The sequence below is a fragment of the Arachis ipaensis genome, chromosome B2, assembly GCF_059453495.1.
Source record: "Arachis ipaensis isolate K30076 ecotype BB chromosome B2, ASM5945349v1, whole genome shotgun sequence".
Classification (NCBI taxonomy): Eukaryota; Viridiplantae; Streptophyta; class Magnoliopsida; order Fabales; family Fabaceae; genus Arachis; species Arachis ipaensis.
The window spans coordinates 39,205,321-39,224,349 of NC_142437.1; the positions used below are offsets into that span (position 1 = coordinate 39,205,321).

Here is a 19,029-nt window from a genome sequence, read left to right on the forward strand (position 1 = left end):
TTTTTCGAAAAAATTCCAAAGATACTATCAATTTATAAAAGCTATAGAAGAAAAAACCAGCACAATTATTGATTTAAAATACTAAAAGAAAATAATTATTTGACTAGGTATGAGCCACTGGCAACTGAAGTAGTCGATAGTTTATGTGATTTATGCTTTAAGGCATTACATTTTGTTTATTTTTGTTTTTGTTTTTGTGTGCGTGTGTAAGGATGTTAGCCTGTGCTTGAATGTTGATTTGTGTTACTTAAGCATATATGTTTAAGTAGAACAAAAATGTTGATTGTGTTGTTGTATCAATGACTGTTAGGTAACTATACATGTTAACTGTTGGTTTATTTTATTAGATAATTTGGCTAATGAAGAAATGTGTGTAATTTTCTAAGAATACATTATTAATTTATGTGATTAATAGTTGAAATTTATTTTCAGTTTTACAGCAAATAAAGAAGGAAATAAAAGGAGAGAGAGAAAATAAAAAAACTGAGAAAGAAATATGGAAAGTGAAGAATTTAAAAAATATCTTTTTCTTTTGTTCACTTCTATGTCATTGTGAATAAAAATAATTTTTTAAATATGTTAAAAATATATTATTCATAAAATACTCACTAGATAATAACTCATGAATAAAATAATATGTATCAAATTAAATTATAAGTCAAATTTTAAATTGAATAATTAAATAATAATAAAAAATATAATATATTATTTTTTTATAAAAAAATTTCAATGAAAAGGTAGTCTTAATATATTACGATTATATATAAAAAGTTATGTATAAAACAATGCACATTTGTGCTTAACTTTAGAGAAATGTTAGAAATTAATACTTAATGTTTAAAGTGTAAGTCAAGTAGTCATAAAAGAAAAAGTGTAAGCCAAATATTAAAAAATAATAAATTTTATTAGTTATATATTATCATTCTTTTTAATTAGAATACATATAAGATAGTTAATTCCTCTTTTATATAACAGCAAATTCATATATTTATTTGTTTTTATAAATTTAATTAAAATATAATTTAAAAGTTATTAACTAAAATTATTAATTGTAAAGATAATATATTCACTATTATTAAAAAATTAATCATTCTAAATTTTATATATTAATTTTTTATAATCGGATTAAACCATCATTATGATTTTATATATATATGACAAACATAACATTATCTACTTTCTATATCTTTCTGTCATATATCACTTATTCCACTACTTTAAATAGGTAATTTTAAAATTTTTACATCATGTATTTTCTTACAAATCAATAATACGTAAACATCTATTATTAATAATATAATTTATAGGGCAAATAACTTGGTTAAACCAAGTACATTTGAAAATGTCCTGAATGTCCCAAACAAAAATTTGCAATGTCAAAGTCCCAATGTTGATTTCTATATAAATCGAATTCACTCATTTCGATTTAGCCAAACACGAAGTAAATCAAATTTAAATTATTTGAATTACGTGAGAGAAGAATTTGTATGCAAATCGAATCAACTCAATTCGATTTCAGAAACCGTATAAATCGAATTTACTGAATTCGATTTCAGAAACCGTGTAAATCGAATTAACTTAATTCGATTTAGCCAACGGAATCAAAACCAACGTAAATCGAAACAACTTGTTTCGATTTAGGGCTTTTGTAATCAAACTGACTTGCTTCGATTTACATGCAATTGGAACGAGTATAGTTCGAATCAAGTTGATTCGATTTACATGCTTCTTCGCTATTTAAACAAATCGAATTCACTTGATTCGAACCCAAAAGCTCATACCCCACTCCCAACCCCACCACCCAGTTCCGAGATTCTCTGGAAAGCAACTCGGTTTGGACTGACTCTGCATGCATGGAGGACGACCCCAATCGTCTGTATCGACTTGATGGAGTCGCGCATATCGCTGGAGCCGTTCACCTCGAGGTTAGTGTTTTTTTAATATTTATTTTTTAAAATAAATTAGTCGTTAGGGTGAACTGTTAGTGTGGGAATTTTAAAATAAATCCAGAAACAGATATTTGAATTTAGTTCATGTCAGTCTTAGTGAGTCATTAACTATAGAATAGGGTTAGGTGTAGAGTAATGAACAGGGTTAAGTGCTGTATTTGATGTTTTTTGATAAGAAGAACATGTGTTTTATCTCATGTTAGTAACTATTTTGTTAATACGAAAAATTGGATCGTGAGTAATGTAGTAGTTAGGGGTTCTATCTATAAAGGATTGGTTGGGATTCATTGTGGAGTTTTTTTTTTGTGACGAATGTGAAAAGTTATGTTCTATTGTTATGCAGCCCCATCGATGCATCAGCAGCTTGAGACGGCAGCACGGTATGAGTTTGGATGATAGGATCGTTCCTTACTTGTAGATGGATGGTCTGTACCATCTTGCAAGATTGAACGAGAGTTGGTTTCGGTTGGACGAGCCGTTGGTCAGCGCCTTCGTAGAAAGATGGCGCCCTGAGACGCATACATTCCACATGCCGTTTGGAGAGTGCACCATAACCCTATAGGATGTAGCGTACCACCTTGGTCTCCCGGTCGACGGTCAGTATGTTAGCGGCTGCCTGACAAACTTTTTGCGGTTTATAGAGTGCGGCCGACCACCATGGGTGTGGTTTGAGGAGCTGCTCGAGGTGTTGCCTCCTGCGAACTGCATCGACAAGTTCACAGTGAAGTGCACATGGTTTGAGATCAACAAATTCCTATGGAGTGCATATTCCTGTTCAAGCCTCCAGAACTAGATGCCATATCCACAAGTTTCGCCAACAACTCTGGAGTCCTCACCTCAGGAAACTGACGGCGACAATGAAACAGCACCTGCATATCTTTGTCACTGCTAATAATGAATGAATCATACTTCACATCATCGCGTAACACGGAGATCGAAATACGATAGAACAACTTCTCCACCCGTTTCACGCCATGCAGTCCTAGTCTCTGTAGTATAGTACTCTTAAACTCAGCGAAACTTGTTGAAGGTTTGAGAAAAACACTCAGCGGGTCCTTGTCAGTGAACTTAATCCCTGATCGCGTTTTCTTCTTAATGGACCCTCTATAGCGCACAAGAGTTACTAAACTCTCATCACTAGCCATTGTGAATCTCACTCTTCTACAAAATTTTGCATAGCATCTGATTTTTATATACCTCTCTCCTTTATAAATCGAAACAATTACATTCGATTTACTCTAACGCTGGTTGCATGTATAAATCGAATTAAATTCATTCGATTTACGTTCACACATAAATCAAATCTAGTAGATTCGATTTACGTTCATTCCTAAATCGAATTTATTTGATTCGATTTCCATTAAATTTTGATTATTGGCTAATTCGAATTAATTAGATTCGATTTACTACCTATTTTACTAAATCGAATTTATTCAATTCAATTTATATAGAAATGTAATATGAGATTTTGACATTGCAAATTTTCGTTTGAGACATTTAAGACATTTTCAAATGTACTTAATTTAACAAGTCGTTTGCCCTAATTTATAATTTAAGATCAACAAATTTATAAAAAAGATTGTCTCTGATCCGCGCATAGGGTATATAGTCAACACCATACTTAGACCAACCCTGATGGCCCAACCCAAACCATGAACAGGTCAGTCAACTTAAACAAACCCAGAAAATTCTTTTTCAACTGCCAATCTGCCAGCCTTTACCTGCTGCGCAACCTTCTTTTTTTCTTTTTCCTTTTTCTTCAGTTTACCAAATTCCCACTCTCTTTGCATTGATTCTTCTCTTCCCTTCAAGCGTCGTCGTTTAGCTTCAAACGAAACGACCGATACAGCCTGCGCCATTCATCGTTCGACTCCCTCACTTTCTTCCTTGAAAAGTTTTTCAATCAGCTTTTACTATTTTTACTTCCCATGTTGGTTCCTCATCCCCGCAATTCTAGGGTTTCCATTGCCCCTTTCTTCTTCTTCTTCATATTCCACACCTTCTTCACTGGTATAAAAGTTTATTTCTACTAGAAAATGGCTGAGGAATTCTGATACTTATTTCATTTTATTTTAAAGCGTATTTAGCTGATAGGGTTTGTATTTGAATGTTGTGATGCACAGGGTCAATTTTATGTGCAGAAGTGTCGCTGAGTTCAATTGAGATATTTAAGACTCACGAGTGGCTGAAAGTGACTCCAACTGTTTATTTCTTGTGCAAAGGGGAGAACAAAACGGTGTTTCCAGATGTGAAAAAAGCCCACGTCTTCTATGATTTTAATGGTCAAGAATCTTGGCAGGTTTCTTATTTTGTGTCTTGACTTTTTTTTTCCCATTAACTGTTTATGTTTTGTCATGTTTTTTATTTCATATTTTGTAATTTGTTAATCGTGCCATGCATATTACTAAAACTATTAAATTAAGCATATGTTGCATTCTTTAGTTAGGGTTTAGGAATTATGACTTTGGAATAGGATAGTTGGTGAAGTTTGAGAGAGAATTATACAATTCGAGGGAAAATTTTGAGAGGAATAACTAGGGAGAAGACAAGAAAATCCAATTCGCAATTCACATAACTTACCTCTTGTACTCCTATTTATACTGTTTTCTCCTATAACTAAGCCGAATCTACTGTTTCGGTTAATTGGACTCGTACATGTTACAGACTAATGGTGACATAGATTGATCCATTGGTATGTTGAAACCGAATATAGTTTTTTCTCTGCGTAAGTGCTTATAATTTATGATATATCTCTGGTATGGTACTAGCATAAGTTTTTTTTATTGGATTTGTTGTGTGAGGGAGTTTGGGATGGGGGAGGGGTAGGTGGATGGAATTTTACTGAGATAAAACTAAGAGATTTAAGATATAATACTAAGCATTTCCAATCTCTTCTCAACATTGCTAAGAGATAAATTCATCAAAAAAAGATAACATGCATCAAACCAAATAAAGGGAAATGCCTAACCCTATTGCAAGGGTATTACTCTGACTGTGTTAAGTTCTGAATATTTTGAATAGGATATATGTTTGTATACTATTTGCGAGCAAGCAGTTGAGTAACTGTTATTTTTTAATTAAGATATGTGGCGGTATATTATTAGCATTTAGCAAACAAGCATTTGAATGACTGTTAGTTTTCATGCATGAATTCTAATGGATGTGCTTAAAATCTTAAAAGCTCGGCCATTAAATTCGAAGCAACTTCTGACATTTTGCTTTGTGCTTCCAGCCTTTGACCAACTTTTCAAGTAAAAAATGCAAGAGGTGTGGATTCTATGAAGAAGACAGCATTAAATCTGACGATGTGTTTGATGAATGGGAGTTTTGTCCTTCAGATTTTACTGCATCTAATGGTGAATATATCCGATTCAAGGAAAAGGAATTCAATGCTACTTTCCTATGCTCAGAGTGCTTATCTATACCTGGTGGTGAGTATCCTGCTGCCTTGAAAGTATATTTTTTGTCCACCACAATTATGCTATTGGACCTATGCATACATCAATCATTCAATTTGGAAAAGTATGTGACCTTGTAGAAGATCTAATTTCCACTGGTATGAATAAGTCTGTCGTCTCTAATTAAACTGGTCATATGTTACAATTCAATGGGTTGTTTAAGTCCAAAAGAGGAAATAAGATCAATCTGCTACTATGTTGGATTGCTTATGATGGATAATTAGGTTATCTAACCAAAATAGCAGACGCATTTGGTAAATACAATAGATGTTTAAGATTCTAACGAAATTAATATGTCCCTCCAAGGCCTAACAACACAGATTTAATTTTAGCAATTTTTTCGTTTTTGTTAACTACAAGGCTTTTGATTTGGTCTCGAATTATATAGCAAACAAATAATTGACGAGAGTAATTTATGGAAGGGAAGAAAAACTTAGACCATTTTATTTGTATCCAACTTGATGGAAGAGTATTTTATTAGAAGGCACATCAGGTTATTAATCATTAATTTCAATTATGGAATCTAACTATCTCCAGTGTTAATATAATATAACCTTCAAGCTTTCTTTCTTTTATTTTCATTTTGTGGTGCTCTTAATATATTTTATTTGCCTCTCAACTAGTCAAATTATTGCGTATGCTAGCTAGTGGTTTTCTTCCACTCCCTCATTGTTTCTGAACAAAACCTAAGGACTTTAGGTGAAAGCATGAACAGAAATCTTCTCAACCTTCCTCCACCATAGTCCTATGAAATTCTTCTATCCATGAAGAGAGCAATTGAACTCTATCTACTTTGTATGCTTGCATAAATTCTCATTTACATGCAATTCGAACTAGTCTATATATACACAAAACTAACTTGTATTCATTTTCTGTAGTTGCTAGCTTGTCTGGTGAGCATGGTAGGAAAGCAATGCATGTAGCAGTTGTAGTTTTGCTATGTGGCTTAGTCTCAGCTATATTGGCTGTTGGAGTGGTTATCGCGTATAAGTTCTGGCAAAAGAAAAGGAGGGAGCAGGATCAGGCGCGGTTCCTAAAGTTATTTGAAGATGGAGATGACATTGAGGATGAGCTGGGCCTTGGTACTGTGATATGATTATAATCATAGTAAAACAGATACCTACTGTACAGTATAGGTTAGGAACATCATTTTTGTTTATAGAAAAGAAAGGATGAGAAAAATTATTTTCATTCTAGTCTGACATGCTATCACGATCCATATAGATACTTTTTCATTTTATCATAGTTAAAGAATGGTGCCATTGACATTGTTCATATTTACTTGTACATGCTAACATATGCTATGTATGTACTTGTCAATGTTCCGCATTGGCTCAACAATCTAGTGGGTTCACACACGATAGAAATGACAAATTTAATAATCATCAACATCTTATTTTATCACTTTACACCAATTCTCTCTCTAGAAGATCCTTTTCCAAAACTAGTGCAAGTTTTCTTCAAATACGCATCAAATGCGTTTTAAGGATCAAGCAGATATTTCTCAACTTTGTTACAAATATGTCCTTGTGAATTCTTAACAAAATGATCCATCCGCAGCTTTGCTCTTCATTGTATGTGGGATAAGAAAAACTGAAAACCCATGTACGGCACTTGTGAACCCTAGGATATGGCATTTTCAATGGTCATTCTACTACAGTTTTGGGCGCGTTGTTGTACCGGAAAGTAAGAAATAAGGATAAAGTATTATTTTGGTTTTTAATATTTGGATCAAATCTTAATTTGATTTGACACTAATAGTAGGGAATTTGATTTGACACTAATAGTAGGGGTGGTAAAACAAGTCAACCTGTGGCGGGTTAGTCTAGGATTTAGAATACGCCAAATAAAAAAAATTTGCCAAATTTACACCACCAAATTTGCGAGTTTTGGCGGGACGGGGTGGTTATTGCTACAAAATTAATAATTATATAATTTTCAAACACTTTTTTTTATTTTTTATTTTTATTCTTCTTTTAGTTATTTTTATTTATTTTATTTTACAAGTTCGTTTATATGCTCAAAATTATGTGACTTGTTTTTTAAAATAAAGATGGTTTTAATGACAAATATTATTTTGAACAATTTTATTGAAGTTAAAAATTAAAAAAAATAGTGAAAAAAATTATATTATAATTTAACTATTTTTTATTTGTATTTAATTTTTTAATTATTATTTTTTTATTAATTGTAATGAATTTTATTTTTCCAAAAAAAAAAGGTCAAGCGGCCTAGTCCGCCGACCCGCCAATTCACCATAAAGTGGGGCGAATTAGCATTTTGAACCCACCTTAGTTGGCGGGGTGGGCCGGCCCTGTTTTATGGCGCTGGGCGAGGCGGGTTGAGGCGGGCCGACCCGCTTTGCAACCCCTAACTAATAGTAATAGTTAACGAAATGAGTAACATATACGTTAATAACGTTATTAGTTATCTTTTCTATGGGTTAGAAAAATATAATCAAAATTTTCTTATAATACTTTTTCTACTCAATTTTCTTTTTGTATAAAACTCCAAATCCTAACAATCAATAATCAACGCTTCAAACTCAAAAGAAAAACTTTTACATTAGTGATTGTTAGTGAATCGATTTTATTTACATACTGAAATCGAAGTTATTGACTTCTCAATATGCGAATTGTTTGTATCAAATTTAATGATAGAACAACATTGAACCCATTTAAAAATTTTTTGAGATTAGAATATGTTACGGATCCAGTCCACGGAACCTATACCCGGAACGGTCCCCGAACCCGGTTACCCGGGTTCGACCCGCTTCGCCCTTCCAGAAGGCCCGGAACCGGCCCGCTGAAACTCCTAACCAACTTTCGAATTCAAACGCCTCCCTTATCTTAGCCAAGTAAGATAAGATAAGATAATTCAAACGTCTCCCTTATCAAATAAGATAAGATAAGATGTTCACCATCACCTATAAATAGAGGACTCAGGTCCCCCCAAGTATTCATTCATTCCACACATCTTATACCTCTCAGATCCATTCTGACTCGAGCGTCGGAGTGTCTTTGCAGGTACCTCCCTCCATTGCTCCAGTCAAGTGATCCAGCATCCGCATCGACCCGCAAGTTCCCGATCCATCCCTCAACCCATACCGGAGACTTCCAGTACATTGGCGCCGTCTGTGGGGAACAAACGACGGTCGAATCGGAATGGCGGACGGATTCGAAGAGCATTCCATCAGCCGCCAAGACGACTCCAGAACGCGAAACCCTACCCCCGAACATCAAGAAACCATACTCCACGGAAGGATAGCAAGCGCCGTCCATGACAAAGAAAACGCTGCTATCGTCTCAAAAACCCGACATCCCGAAAATCTGGAAGATAGGTCAGCCTAAATAATCCAAGAACTCTGCCACCGAGTTCAAGAGCTCGAAGCCAGGATTGCCACGAAGGAAAAACACAATACCGGGAACGGAAGTCATGCGACCTCCAGATCCAGATCCCGCCACGGCAGATCGCCAGAATGGCGACACGCCAAGAGACATGATAGAAGCACCTCGCGTGACCAAAGACGCGACAGATCACCAGAACGGCGACACAGCAAAAGATACGACCGAAGTATCTCTCGCGACCCCGTTCACACGGACGACGACCGACGACACCGAGAAGCCAAGCGCACGAGGAACGACCACACAATAATGGGAGCTACTCCCTTCACAGAAAGGATCTTAAAAGCAAAACTCCCCAAAGGTTTCGATAAGCCCACGGACATGAAGTATGACGGAACCAAAGATCCCCAGGAACATTTAACGGCCTTCGAAGCCAGAATGAACCTGGAAGGGGCAGCCGACGCAGTCCAATGCCGAGCTTTTTCGGTAACCCTAGCTGGACCGGTAATCAAATGGTTCAACGCCCTGCCAAACGGATCCATATCCGACTTCCACGATATCTCGCGAACATTCATTGCCCAATTCACAACCAGGATCACTAAAGCTAAACACCCCATCATCTTGCTAGGGGTCACACAGAAACAAGACGAATCCACAAGAAAATACCTCGACCGCTTCAATGATGAATGCCTAACGGTCGACGGACTCACGGATTCCGTCGCAAGCCTCTGTTTAACCAACGGGCTCATGAACGAAGACTTTCGCAAACACCTTACCACCAAACCAGTATGGACCATGCACGAAATCCAAAACATCTCCAGAGACTACATCAACGATGAAAAGGTCAGCCAGGTCGTCACCGCCAATAAACGGCAACACAGCAACGCCCAACACGGCAACTCGGCGCCCCGACATAACCCACCACCCAGAGAAAGTTAGAGGGACCACCCTAAGCCAACGAGCACAAACCGACCGTCCAGAATCGGCAAGTTCTCAAATTACACACCCTTAACAGCTCCAATTACCGAGATATACCATCAAATAGCAGACCGAGGCATTATCCCAAAAGCCCGGCAACTGAAAGAAAGAACGGGCGGTAACAAAACTCTCTATTGCGACTACCACCGAGGTTACGGGCACAGGACACAAGACTGTTTTGACCTCAAGGACGCCCTCGAACAAGCCATAAGAGACGGCAAGCTCCTAGAGTTTGCCAAAATCATTAGAGAACCAAAACGCGCGGTAGTAGACAGGTCGCCAAAAAGAGAAGGACGCAACCCAAGAACGCAAAAACAAACCCCCAAGGAAAATCCAGAAGACGACCCAACCATAATAGTAAACGTTATCACAGGCAAAGACATGTCAGGCAAGTCAAAATCAACACTAAAAAAGGACCTCAAAGTCTTGGCCGTCAAAGACCAAGCCCCAACTACTATCGCCGACAAAACGATAACTTTCCTACCCGAGGACTGCCAACACTGCACCTCAGCCAAAGACGCACCTTTTGTCATCTCGGTGAGAATCGGAATGGGATTAGTTCGAAGAATACTGGTGGACACCGGGGAAGACTCCAACATCCTTTTTTGAGGGGCCTACGACAAGCTCGGGCTCCGCAACGAAAACCTTCAAACACACCGCAACGGCATCACGGGACTCGGGGACAACTTTCTCAAACCAGACGGTTCCATCACCCTCCCCCTCACCATAGGAACAGGCAACCAAAGGATGACAATTCTATCTGAATTCGTGGTCCTAAAAGACTCCACCGCTTATAACATCATCCTAGGGAGAAAAACAATCAATGACTTCTCTGCCATCATCTTTACCAAATACCTCCTTATGAAATTCATAACGGAAGACGGCTCCATCGGGACTATCCACAGAGACCGGGAAGTCGTGGCAGAATGCGACAACACCAGCCTGGCTTTACGGAAAAAATCCCGCGACGCGGCTGGAATATTCCTAGCCGACCTGGACGCCCGATAAGACGGCCAACCCAGGCCAGAACCAGAAGGCGACATGGAAAAATTACAGATAGGGGAAACCAAAGACGAATACACCTTCATCAACAGGAACCTCCCATATGACCTTAAGGAAGATCTTTCCCAATTTTTGAAAGAAAACAGAGACTTGTTCGCTTTCACACCAGCCGACATGCCGGGGATAGACCCCGACTTAATGTCCCATCGGCTAGTAGTGGACCCCAAGGCCAAACCCGTGGCACAAAAGAGACGAAAAATGTCGTCGGACCGAGCAGCCGAGGTCAAAAGACAAGTAAAAGCCTTACTCGAAGCAAACTTCATAAGAGAACTACCCTACACGACATGCTAGCAAACGTCGTGCTAGTAAAAAAGTCCAACGGAAAATGGCGAATGTGCGTCGACTATACGGACCTCAACAAAGCCTGTCCAAAAGACGCATTTCCCCTACCAAACATAGACGGATTGGTAGACGCCGCATCCAGCCACCGATACCTTAGCTTTATGGACGCATATTCCGGCTACAATTAAATACCCATGCACTGACCCGATGAGGAAAAACAGCATTCATCACCCCCGACGGGACATACTACTACACAGTCATGCCGTTCGGCCTAAAAAATGCCAGAGCAACCTACCAAAGACTCATCAACAAGATATTCCAGAACCTCTCCGGGTCCAAATTAGAAGTCTACATAGACGACATCCTCGCCAAAACTGAATCAGGCGAGCAACTCATCAGCGACCTTCGGCTCATAACGAACACTCTACGAAAGCATCGAATGCGACTTAACCCGACAAAATGCGCCTTCGGAATGGAGGCAGGAAAGTTCCTCGGCTTCATGATCACGCAACGCGGAGTCGAAGCTAACCCAGAGAAATGTTGTGCTATCCTCGATATGGCAAACCCAAAAAACCTCCACGACATCTAGAAGCTCACTGGTTGACTCACGGCGTTATTCCGCTTCCTCGGAGCATCAGCACAAAAAGCAATCCCTTTCTTCAAACTGATGAAGAAAGGAACCCCCTTCAGATGGGAAGCAAAATGTGAAGAGGCATTCCAACACTTCAAAAGAGTACTAGCGGAACCACCAGTTCTCGCCAAACCCCAAACAGGGGAGACCCTCTACCTATACCTCTCCATAACGGAAGAGGTACTCGCAGCAGCACTTATCCGCGAAAATGAGAAGAAAGAACAAAAACCCATATACTTCATAAGCAAAGTCCTACAAGACATGGAAACTCGCTACTCACGCCTGGAAAAGCTAGCTTTCGCGCTCCTCACGGCCTCCCGGCGCTTACGGCAATATTTTCAGGCCCATCCCATGACGGTCCGGACCGACCAAGCGGTCAAACAGGTGCTACAAAAACCCGACCTAGCGGGAAGAATGCTAGCTTGGTCCATCGAGCTGTCCCAATTCCAAATCAAGTTCGAACCCCGAAACGCAATCAAAGCGCAAGCCATGGCCGACTTCATCGCCGAGATGACTCCGGAAACCAAGCTCCCGAGTCATGGAAGCTGCACGTCGACGGCTCGTCAAACGCCACCTCCGGAGGCGCCGGGGTCATACTCGAAAGCCAAAACGGGGTCATAATCGAACAGTCAGTACGATACGAATTCCCAGTCTCTAATAATCAAGCAGAATACGAGACCCTCCTGGCGGGCCTAGCCCTAGCCAAGGACGTCGGAGCGAAAATCCTGGAAGTAAACACCGATTCCCAGGTAGTCAGCTCCCAAATCAACGGAGACTACCAAACGCGAGACCCTTTACTCCAACAATACCTCGCTAAGGTAAACAAACTGAAAGAAGGGTTCGATCGCGTCACCGTACGACACGTTCCCAGAGAACAAAATACAAGAGCAGATCTCCTCTCCAAACTAGCCAGCACCAAACCAGGAGACGGCAATAAATCGCTAATTCAGGAAGTCGTTAAATCTCCATCCATATCAACAATGGCTAGTGCTTACCTGACACTCTCCAGCCAAGGATCATGGACCTACCCTATCCTACAATACCTCCTCGACGGAACACTACCTGAAGACCCCAGGGAGGAAAAACGGACAAAAAGGGAAGCCGCCAACTACACAGTCATCGCAAGACGACTATACAAACGTGGATTCTCGCAACCCCTAATCAAATGCGTCGAACCCGGGGACACGGAGTACATACTCCGCGAAATCCACGAAGGTTGCTACGGCCACCACATCGGAGGTAAAATCCTTGCCCAGAAAATCATCTGGGCCGGCTACTTCTGGCCCACGGTTATCCGGGACTCCATGCAGTTAGTAAAGAACTGCGATAAATGCCAAAGGCACGCCAACATTCACTAGGCCGCCCCACACCAGCTCAGCATCATATCGGCAGAGCGGCCATTCGGCACTTGGGGATCGACCTGGTCGGACCCTTTCCTACGGCACCTGGTCAACTCCTATATCTCATCGTCGCCATAGATTATTACACCAAGTGGATCGAGGCCGAGCCCCTGGCCTCCATCACGGCAAGCCAATGTCGTAAATTCCTCTGGCGACAGATCATCACCCGATTTGGGATCCTCGAGATCGTCATCTCGGACAACGGAACCCAATTCACTGACAAAAAATTCAGAAAATTCCTAGAAGGACTACGTATAGCCCACTGCTTCAACTCGGTAGAACACCCCCAAACAAACGGACAGGTGGAATCCGCAAACAAAATAATCGTCAAATGACTCAAGAAACGGCTCGACGAAGCCAAAGGACTATGGGCCGACGAACTCGGATCGGTCCTATGGTCATACCGAACCACTCCCCAAACGACCACAAGGGAAACCCCTTTCCGATTAACATACGGAGTGGAGGCCATCGTCCCAGTGGAGATAGGAGACCCAAGCCCAAGGAAAACGGTCGGAGGTAACAACGAGGAAGCGGAACGAGACCTCATCGACGAAGAAAGAAGCATAGCCCATGTCAGAGAGCTAGCCCTTAAACAAAGAATCAGCTTAAGGTACAACCACGGCGTCATCAAACGAGAATTCGCGCCTGACGACCTCGTTCTATGACGAAACGACATCGGAGCCCCGACCCCAAGGGAAGGAAAACTCACCCCCAATTGGGAAGGACCATACAGAATTAAAGCCGCAATCGGAAGGGGAGCGTACAAGCTTGAACGACTTAACGGCGATGAAATTCCGAGAACATGGAACGCCGCCAATCTACGACGCTACTACACTTAGATTGACCGCCATAGGTCTTCCCTTGTCTTTTTTAACTTCCTTTTACTCAGATTTTTACCTCTTTACTACATTTGTTTTCCTTGTTTAAATTAAAGTATTAAACTCGGGTACTCTTTCCCGCCATCACGGAGGGTTTTAACGAGGCCTAAATAAAATTCCACTATGTTCTACCCTTCCCCCTTCTACCTCCCAAAACGGAATAGAAACATGGCCACAAACACCGAGAATTGATCACCCTCGGGACCTAACAAATGGATATCCCCAAACACTAGCGGCCTACTAAAGGTACTAAGTCACGACGGCTTAAAGATATAACGGCTCAAAATAAACATAAGGCCCGAACGGCCACACGAGTCACTAAAAAGAAAGCAAGTCATAAGCGGCCGCGATGGCACAACCCAAAGTTCAAAAATACACGTCCCACGGCCAACCAAATATCCAAAACAAAGACTAAGTTCAAAGCAAACTAAAATTACAAGATATAAAACTACTCAAGGTCAACAATTCGGCCATCACGGATGGTCTTGAAAGCTCCCATCACAGACACGTCCACACCCGGAGCCAACACCAAAGTCTGAGCCCTCATCGTCTCCTCGGTGGCAACGATCGCACCCTTAGCATCAGCCAACAACTCCGTCTTCTCCTTCTTCAGGGCAGCAACTTCGGCCTTCAAAACTTCCAGCTCGCCAAGAAGCACGACAGCCTGAGAACCCGCGTCGGAAGCCCGTTGCCGCTCCGCGTCCAGTTGGGAAAGAAGCGAAGTCTCGACCTCAGAAAGACGGAGGATCTCCGCCCCAGCTTCCTCGGAAGACTTCACTGCCTTCTCCCTCGCTACCTCGGCAGCCTCAAGCTGCTCTTTCAATGTAGCCACCTCGGCTTGCGAATGACGGAGCTTCTTGTCCAACAAACCGACCTGAGCCATCACGGGCTCAGCCTTCCGAACAACAACAGCAGATCGGAGGAGGGCACGATACACCGACTTAGCCTGGAACGAAATATCACAATCATCAAAAAATGGCTCTGTGCCAGACATCAAGTGCTGATCTATGAACCCCGAAGCATCAAAATGTCGATCCATCACACTGGGCACAGCACCCTCCTCCTCAAAAGTCTCGCTGCTAGGTTCCTCAGGCCTCTTTCTCTTCCGAGAAGCCTCGGCAGCCGTGACCACAACGACTTTAAGCGAGTTCACGGGACCAGGCGAAGCCCGAGCGTCGGCCCTCACCTCCGACGAAACCACCTCCTGAGAAACAGCCTGAGAGTCCACGACGGGATTAGAAACAGGGGTAGCAGGAGACGATGATCCCTCCTCCCGACCTATCGCCACCTTCAGCCGCGCCAGGGAAGTCAAACCACCAGCCATCTTAACTGAAAGAAACCAAAGAAAAATCAAGTTACAAAAACGGGAAAACAAACATGAAAACCGAAAAAGAGACAGCCACACACTAATATACGTCCGACAAGCCTCAGGATCCCCCATGACGTCTCGAGGATTTAACGGGCGCTCGCCAAACAAATGCCACAAGACACTAACAATGTCCTTATCCTCGGGAGACAAACCATTGTAAGTAACCTTAGTCGAAACCGACGGCCCGGCACGGAAATTCCAATAGGTCGAAAACCGGCGCACGCCCTCTAATGACAACCAAAATGGATGATGCCCCCGGACGGGGCGCACCTTAAAGTACTCTCTCTTAAAACCATGAAAAGAATCTTCAAACAAACAAAAAATACGGCGATGAGGCTGAGCCCGGAACGACATATACCCTTTCTTATGATTCCCCTCCTTAGACGGAAGAGTACATAAGAAAAGAAAAAGGAAGACAAGAAAAGAAACTGGGAGATCAAGATACTGATACACAAGCTCAAAAGTTCAAACGACTGCCCAACTATTCGGATGACGCTGAGACGGCGCCACGAAACACCGACTCAGCAGCTCCTGAACAAACGGCGAAAAAGGAAGCTGCACGCCGAGCCGAGTAAACATTGATTCATAAACCCACTTCCAGTCCGGAACAGTGGGCGAATCAAGGTTCAAATAGCAAACGCGCTCGTCGGCGTCCGGGAGGGCAAGCTCATACTGCCACTCCATATCGCCACCACCACAAATTGCCCCTTGATCACGGAGGCGTTGAAGATCGGCCTCCGTCATCCGCAACGGAACGCCCCACACGTCGCTAGTCACCCTAAAGGGGGCTATTGGAGTACCCACACCCTCACTCCTCCGCCGATGCATACCTAAAACATGGAGGAGCACCACCATCAGCCTACTAACCCTACGCAGAAGCAAGGAAGACAACCGAAACCCTACTGCCACTACCAAACCAACACAGCGGTGCTTAGCCCCTTTAAAACACAGACACCACCACCCAAAGCACAAAACGCAGTACAAAAAAGGAAATGGCAGAACAATGCATGGCAAATATAGAACAACAAAAGATCACAAAAGAGAAAACAAGGAAGAGCAGAGGAAAACCAACCTGATAATGCAGAAAACAAGCCTGGAAAACGGAGATGGGAGGCAGAAACTCAACTCCAGAAACGCAACAAAAAGGAAGAGATTTTTTTCAGATTAGAGAACGAAGAGAAAGTAAAATGAACGAGGGAAGCAAGAAAGAAAACCAAAATGGTTTCAAAAGAAAGCAGAAAGACGCAAATGGCCCTGAGCAATAATATGACGCACAGGGGCAATAGAGGAAAAACACCCAAAAACGTCCCCTTACAATAAATGCCCCTCGGAAAAGAAACCAATAAAGTACGTCTCGAAAAACGCAACAGGCACGATGGATACAGAAGAGTCGCGTCAAACCAAAAACGGCCAGGCGAAACGTCGCCACGACCTTAAAAGACTAGGGCCGACACGCCGAACTCCCCTCGAAAGGTATCAAACGACCATCAAACCGACCTGACTCGCGGTCGGAACCACATCTCCCCATCGACAAACCGACCTAACTCGCGGTCAAACCCGCATCTCCTAGCGACAGACCGACCTCACTCACTCTCATGCTCCGGGGGCAACACTGTTACGGTCATCAAACCCGGCATGTGATGAAACACCCAAATAACGCGCTCCTCGCCTGACCATGAAACGGCCAGGAACTCCCCAAATTGTCAACCTCGACTGAAAGAAACCAAACGACAATCTCCTTGCCAAACCACAACGGCAAGGAAAAGGTTCCTCCAGCGATGAGACCGAGCAACCTCACTCTCTCGCTCCGGGGGCAACTGTTACGGATCCAGCCCACGGATCCTATACTAGGAACGGTCTCCGAACCCGGTTACCCGGGTTCGACCCGCTTCGCCCTTCCAGAAGGCCCGGAACCGGCCCGCTGAAACTCCTAACCAACTTTCGAATTCAAATGCCTCCCTTATCTTAGCCAAGTAAGATAAGATAAGATAATTCAAACGTCTCCCTTATCAAATAAGATAAGATAAGATGTTCACCATCACCTATAAATAGAGGACCCAGGTCCCCCCATGTATTCATTCATTTCACATATCTTATACCTCTCAGATCCATTCTGACTCGTGCGTCGGAGTGTCTTTGCAGGTACCTCTCCCCATTGCTCCAGTCAAGTGATCCGGCATTCACATCGACCCACAAGTTCCCGATCCATCCCTCAACCCGTACCGAAAACTTCCAATACAGAATAAGACATTTAAATATTTTCTAAAATGAAATAGGATATTTGATATATTAAAAACCAAATTAAAATTCGATCCAAATATCGGAGACCAAAAGATAAATTGTCATTAGAGATTCAAAACTTACGGAGAAAATGTTAACCTTTGATTCCAATGTCAAAAGGCAAGACCATCTATCTACACATGACTTTGTTGGCTTCCAATACTCTCTTCTGAAAAGCTTGAGCTGCCAAGTCTTCTTCAAAATAAATTCAGAAATAAGTTTAATGCCTTTTATTAATTATTATATTTACATTTATATATATCTATTTGTTGAGTTAATGATCTCTCCCAAGGAAATTAAATGAATAATAGAGAACCGTGCTAAATGCCTTGGTCATAAACTCATAATACACACGAAAGTTATAACCTTGGTAAACTTGGCAGATATTTCCTTGTAATTCACATAAAATTCATGGTCTTGAATCTTGATTAGTTGGTTTGCTAAACAAAATGATACCTTCATACAAAAAAACTGCTTTATTTATATACTAGTGTTAAATCTGTGCAATGCACTGGGATGGCAAACGAGCAGAAACTAGTCGGGTTAGTTTATATAACTCGCCAAAAAAAGACGAGTCAGATTGAAAATTTAAAACCGTAAAACTTAAAAGGTCTATCTAACCCGCACCGTTTAATCCGTGGATTTTGGGGGTTTGACAGCGCGGGACTAGACTGGGAGACTTTTTTTTTAGGGCTATTCTTTTACAAATTTTTATAATGTTATTAATTTACAAGAGAATGAAGATGATAATTAAAGATGTTGAGTTATATTTTGGATTATATTTTATATTTGATTGATTATAAACTTGAAAACTATGAAGCACGGTAAGTTTGCTGAGTTGTCGTATCTGCGTGTCAGACACATTTCGGACATGACACTCATCGACACTTGTCCGACACGCGTGTTTACCGTGTCTTAATAAAAAAATAAAAATAATCTTCTCGAACACGTTTAAACACACCTAAATGCCATCACATGTCAACGTATCCAGCTTTATTCTTAACATGTATTGTTAAAATAAATTTAGAAATAATATATATTATTTATTAAAACAAAAAATATTTTAAATACTTTATATAATTAAAATAATATACACAAAATAATTAAAAAATAAATTTTTGTTTTAATATCAATAAAGTATCAAAATATCATTACTATTTTTTTAAAAAATACTTCATATTTTATATATATGCGTGTTCCCTTATCTTATAAGATTTTGAAATTCATGTATCATCATGTCCCATGTCATATCTGTGTCAGTTTCCATGCATCATAGCTTGGGCAACGTTTATTTACAATAACAAGATATTGAGACAGGGACATAAAAATACAAAATCTTGTTTGACAAATGAGACATGAACAGAGACATTGTGTTCAGAGATACTGAATTAGTGTATT

General features: G+C 41.1%; 2 protein-coding genes and 1 pseudogene across 2 annotated transcripts; all 3 read left to right on the top strand.

The window, feature by feature from the left end:
* Positions 1-3,583: 3,583 nt before the first annotated feature.
* LOC107625237 (uncharacterized) lies at positions 3,584-6,682 on the top strand. Its single transcript, XM_016327816.3, has 4 exons — positions 3,584-3,959; positions 4,073-4,248; positions 5,182-5,380; positions 6,286-6,682. Exons 1-4 carry the CDS (start codon positions 3,878-3,880, stop codon positions 6,501-6,503), a joined length of 675 nt encoding a protein of 224 aa, XP_016183302.1. The 5' UTR covers positions 3,584-3,877; the 3' UTR covers positions 6,504-6,682.
* Positions 6,683-8,571: 1,889 nt separating this feature from the next.
* Positions 8,572-10,338, top strand: LOC148573665 (uncharacterized; annotated as a pseudogene).
* A 1,402-nt stretch (positions 10,339-11,740) lies between these two features.
* Positions 11,741-13,062, top strand: LOC148573666 (uncharacterized). The gene is made up of 2 exons (XM_088505813.1): positions 11,741-11,884; positions 11,950-13,062. Exons 1-2 carry the CDS (start codon positions 11,741-11,743, stop codon positions 13,060-13,062), a joined length of 1,257 nt encoding a protein of 418 aa, XP_088361939.1.
* Positions 13,063-19,029: the final 5,967 nt, after the last annotated feature.

What these genes read in the sequence shown, in the direction of transcription:
- LOC107625237 (XM_016327816.3), top strand. Translation starts at nt 3,878, where the DNA reads ATGTTGGTTCCTCATCCCCGCAATTCTAGGGTTTCCATTGCCCCTTTC. An exon ending in ATTCCACACCTTCTTCACTG is followed by an intron (nt 3,960 to 4,072) that starts GTATAAAAGTTT and finishes TGTGATGCACAG; the next exon opens with GGTCAATTTTATGTGCAGAA. An exon ending in GTGCTTATCTATACCTGGTG is followed by an intron (nt 5,381 to 6,285) that starts GTGAGTATCCTG and finishes CATTTTCTGTAG; the next exon opens with TTGCTAGCTTGTCTGGTGAG.
- LOC148573666 (XM_088505813.1), top strand. Translation starts at nt 11,741, where the DNA reads ATGAAGAAAGGAACCCCCTTCAGATGGGAAGCAAAATGTGAAGAGGCA. An exon ending in ACCTCTCCATAACGGAAGAG is followed by an intron (nt 11,885 to 11,949) that starts GTACTCGCAGCA and finishes ATACTTCATAAG; the next exon opens with CAAAGTCCTACAAGACATGG.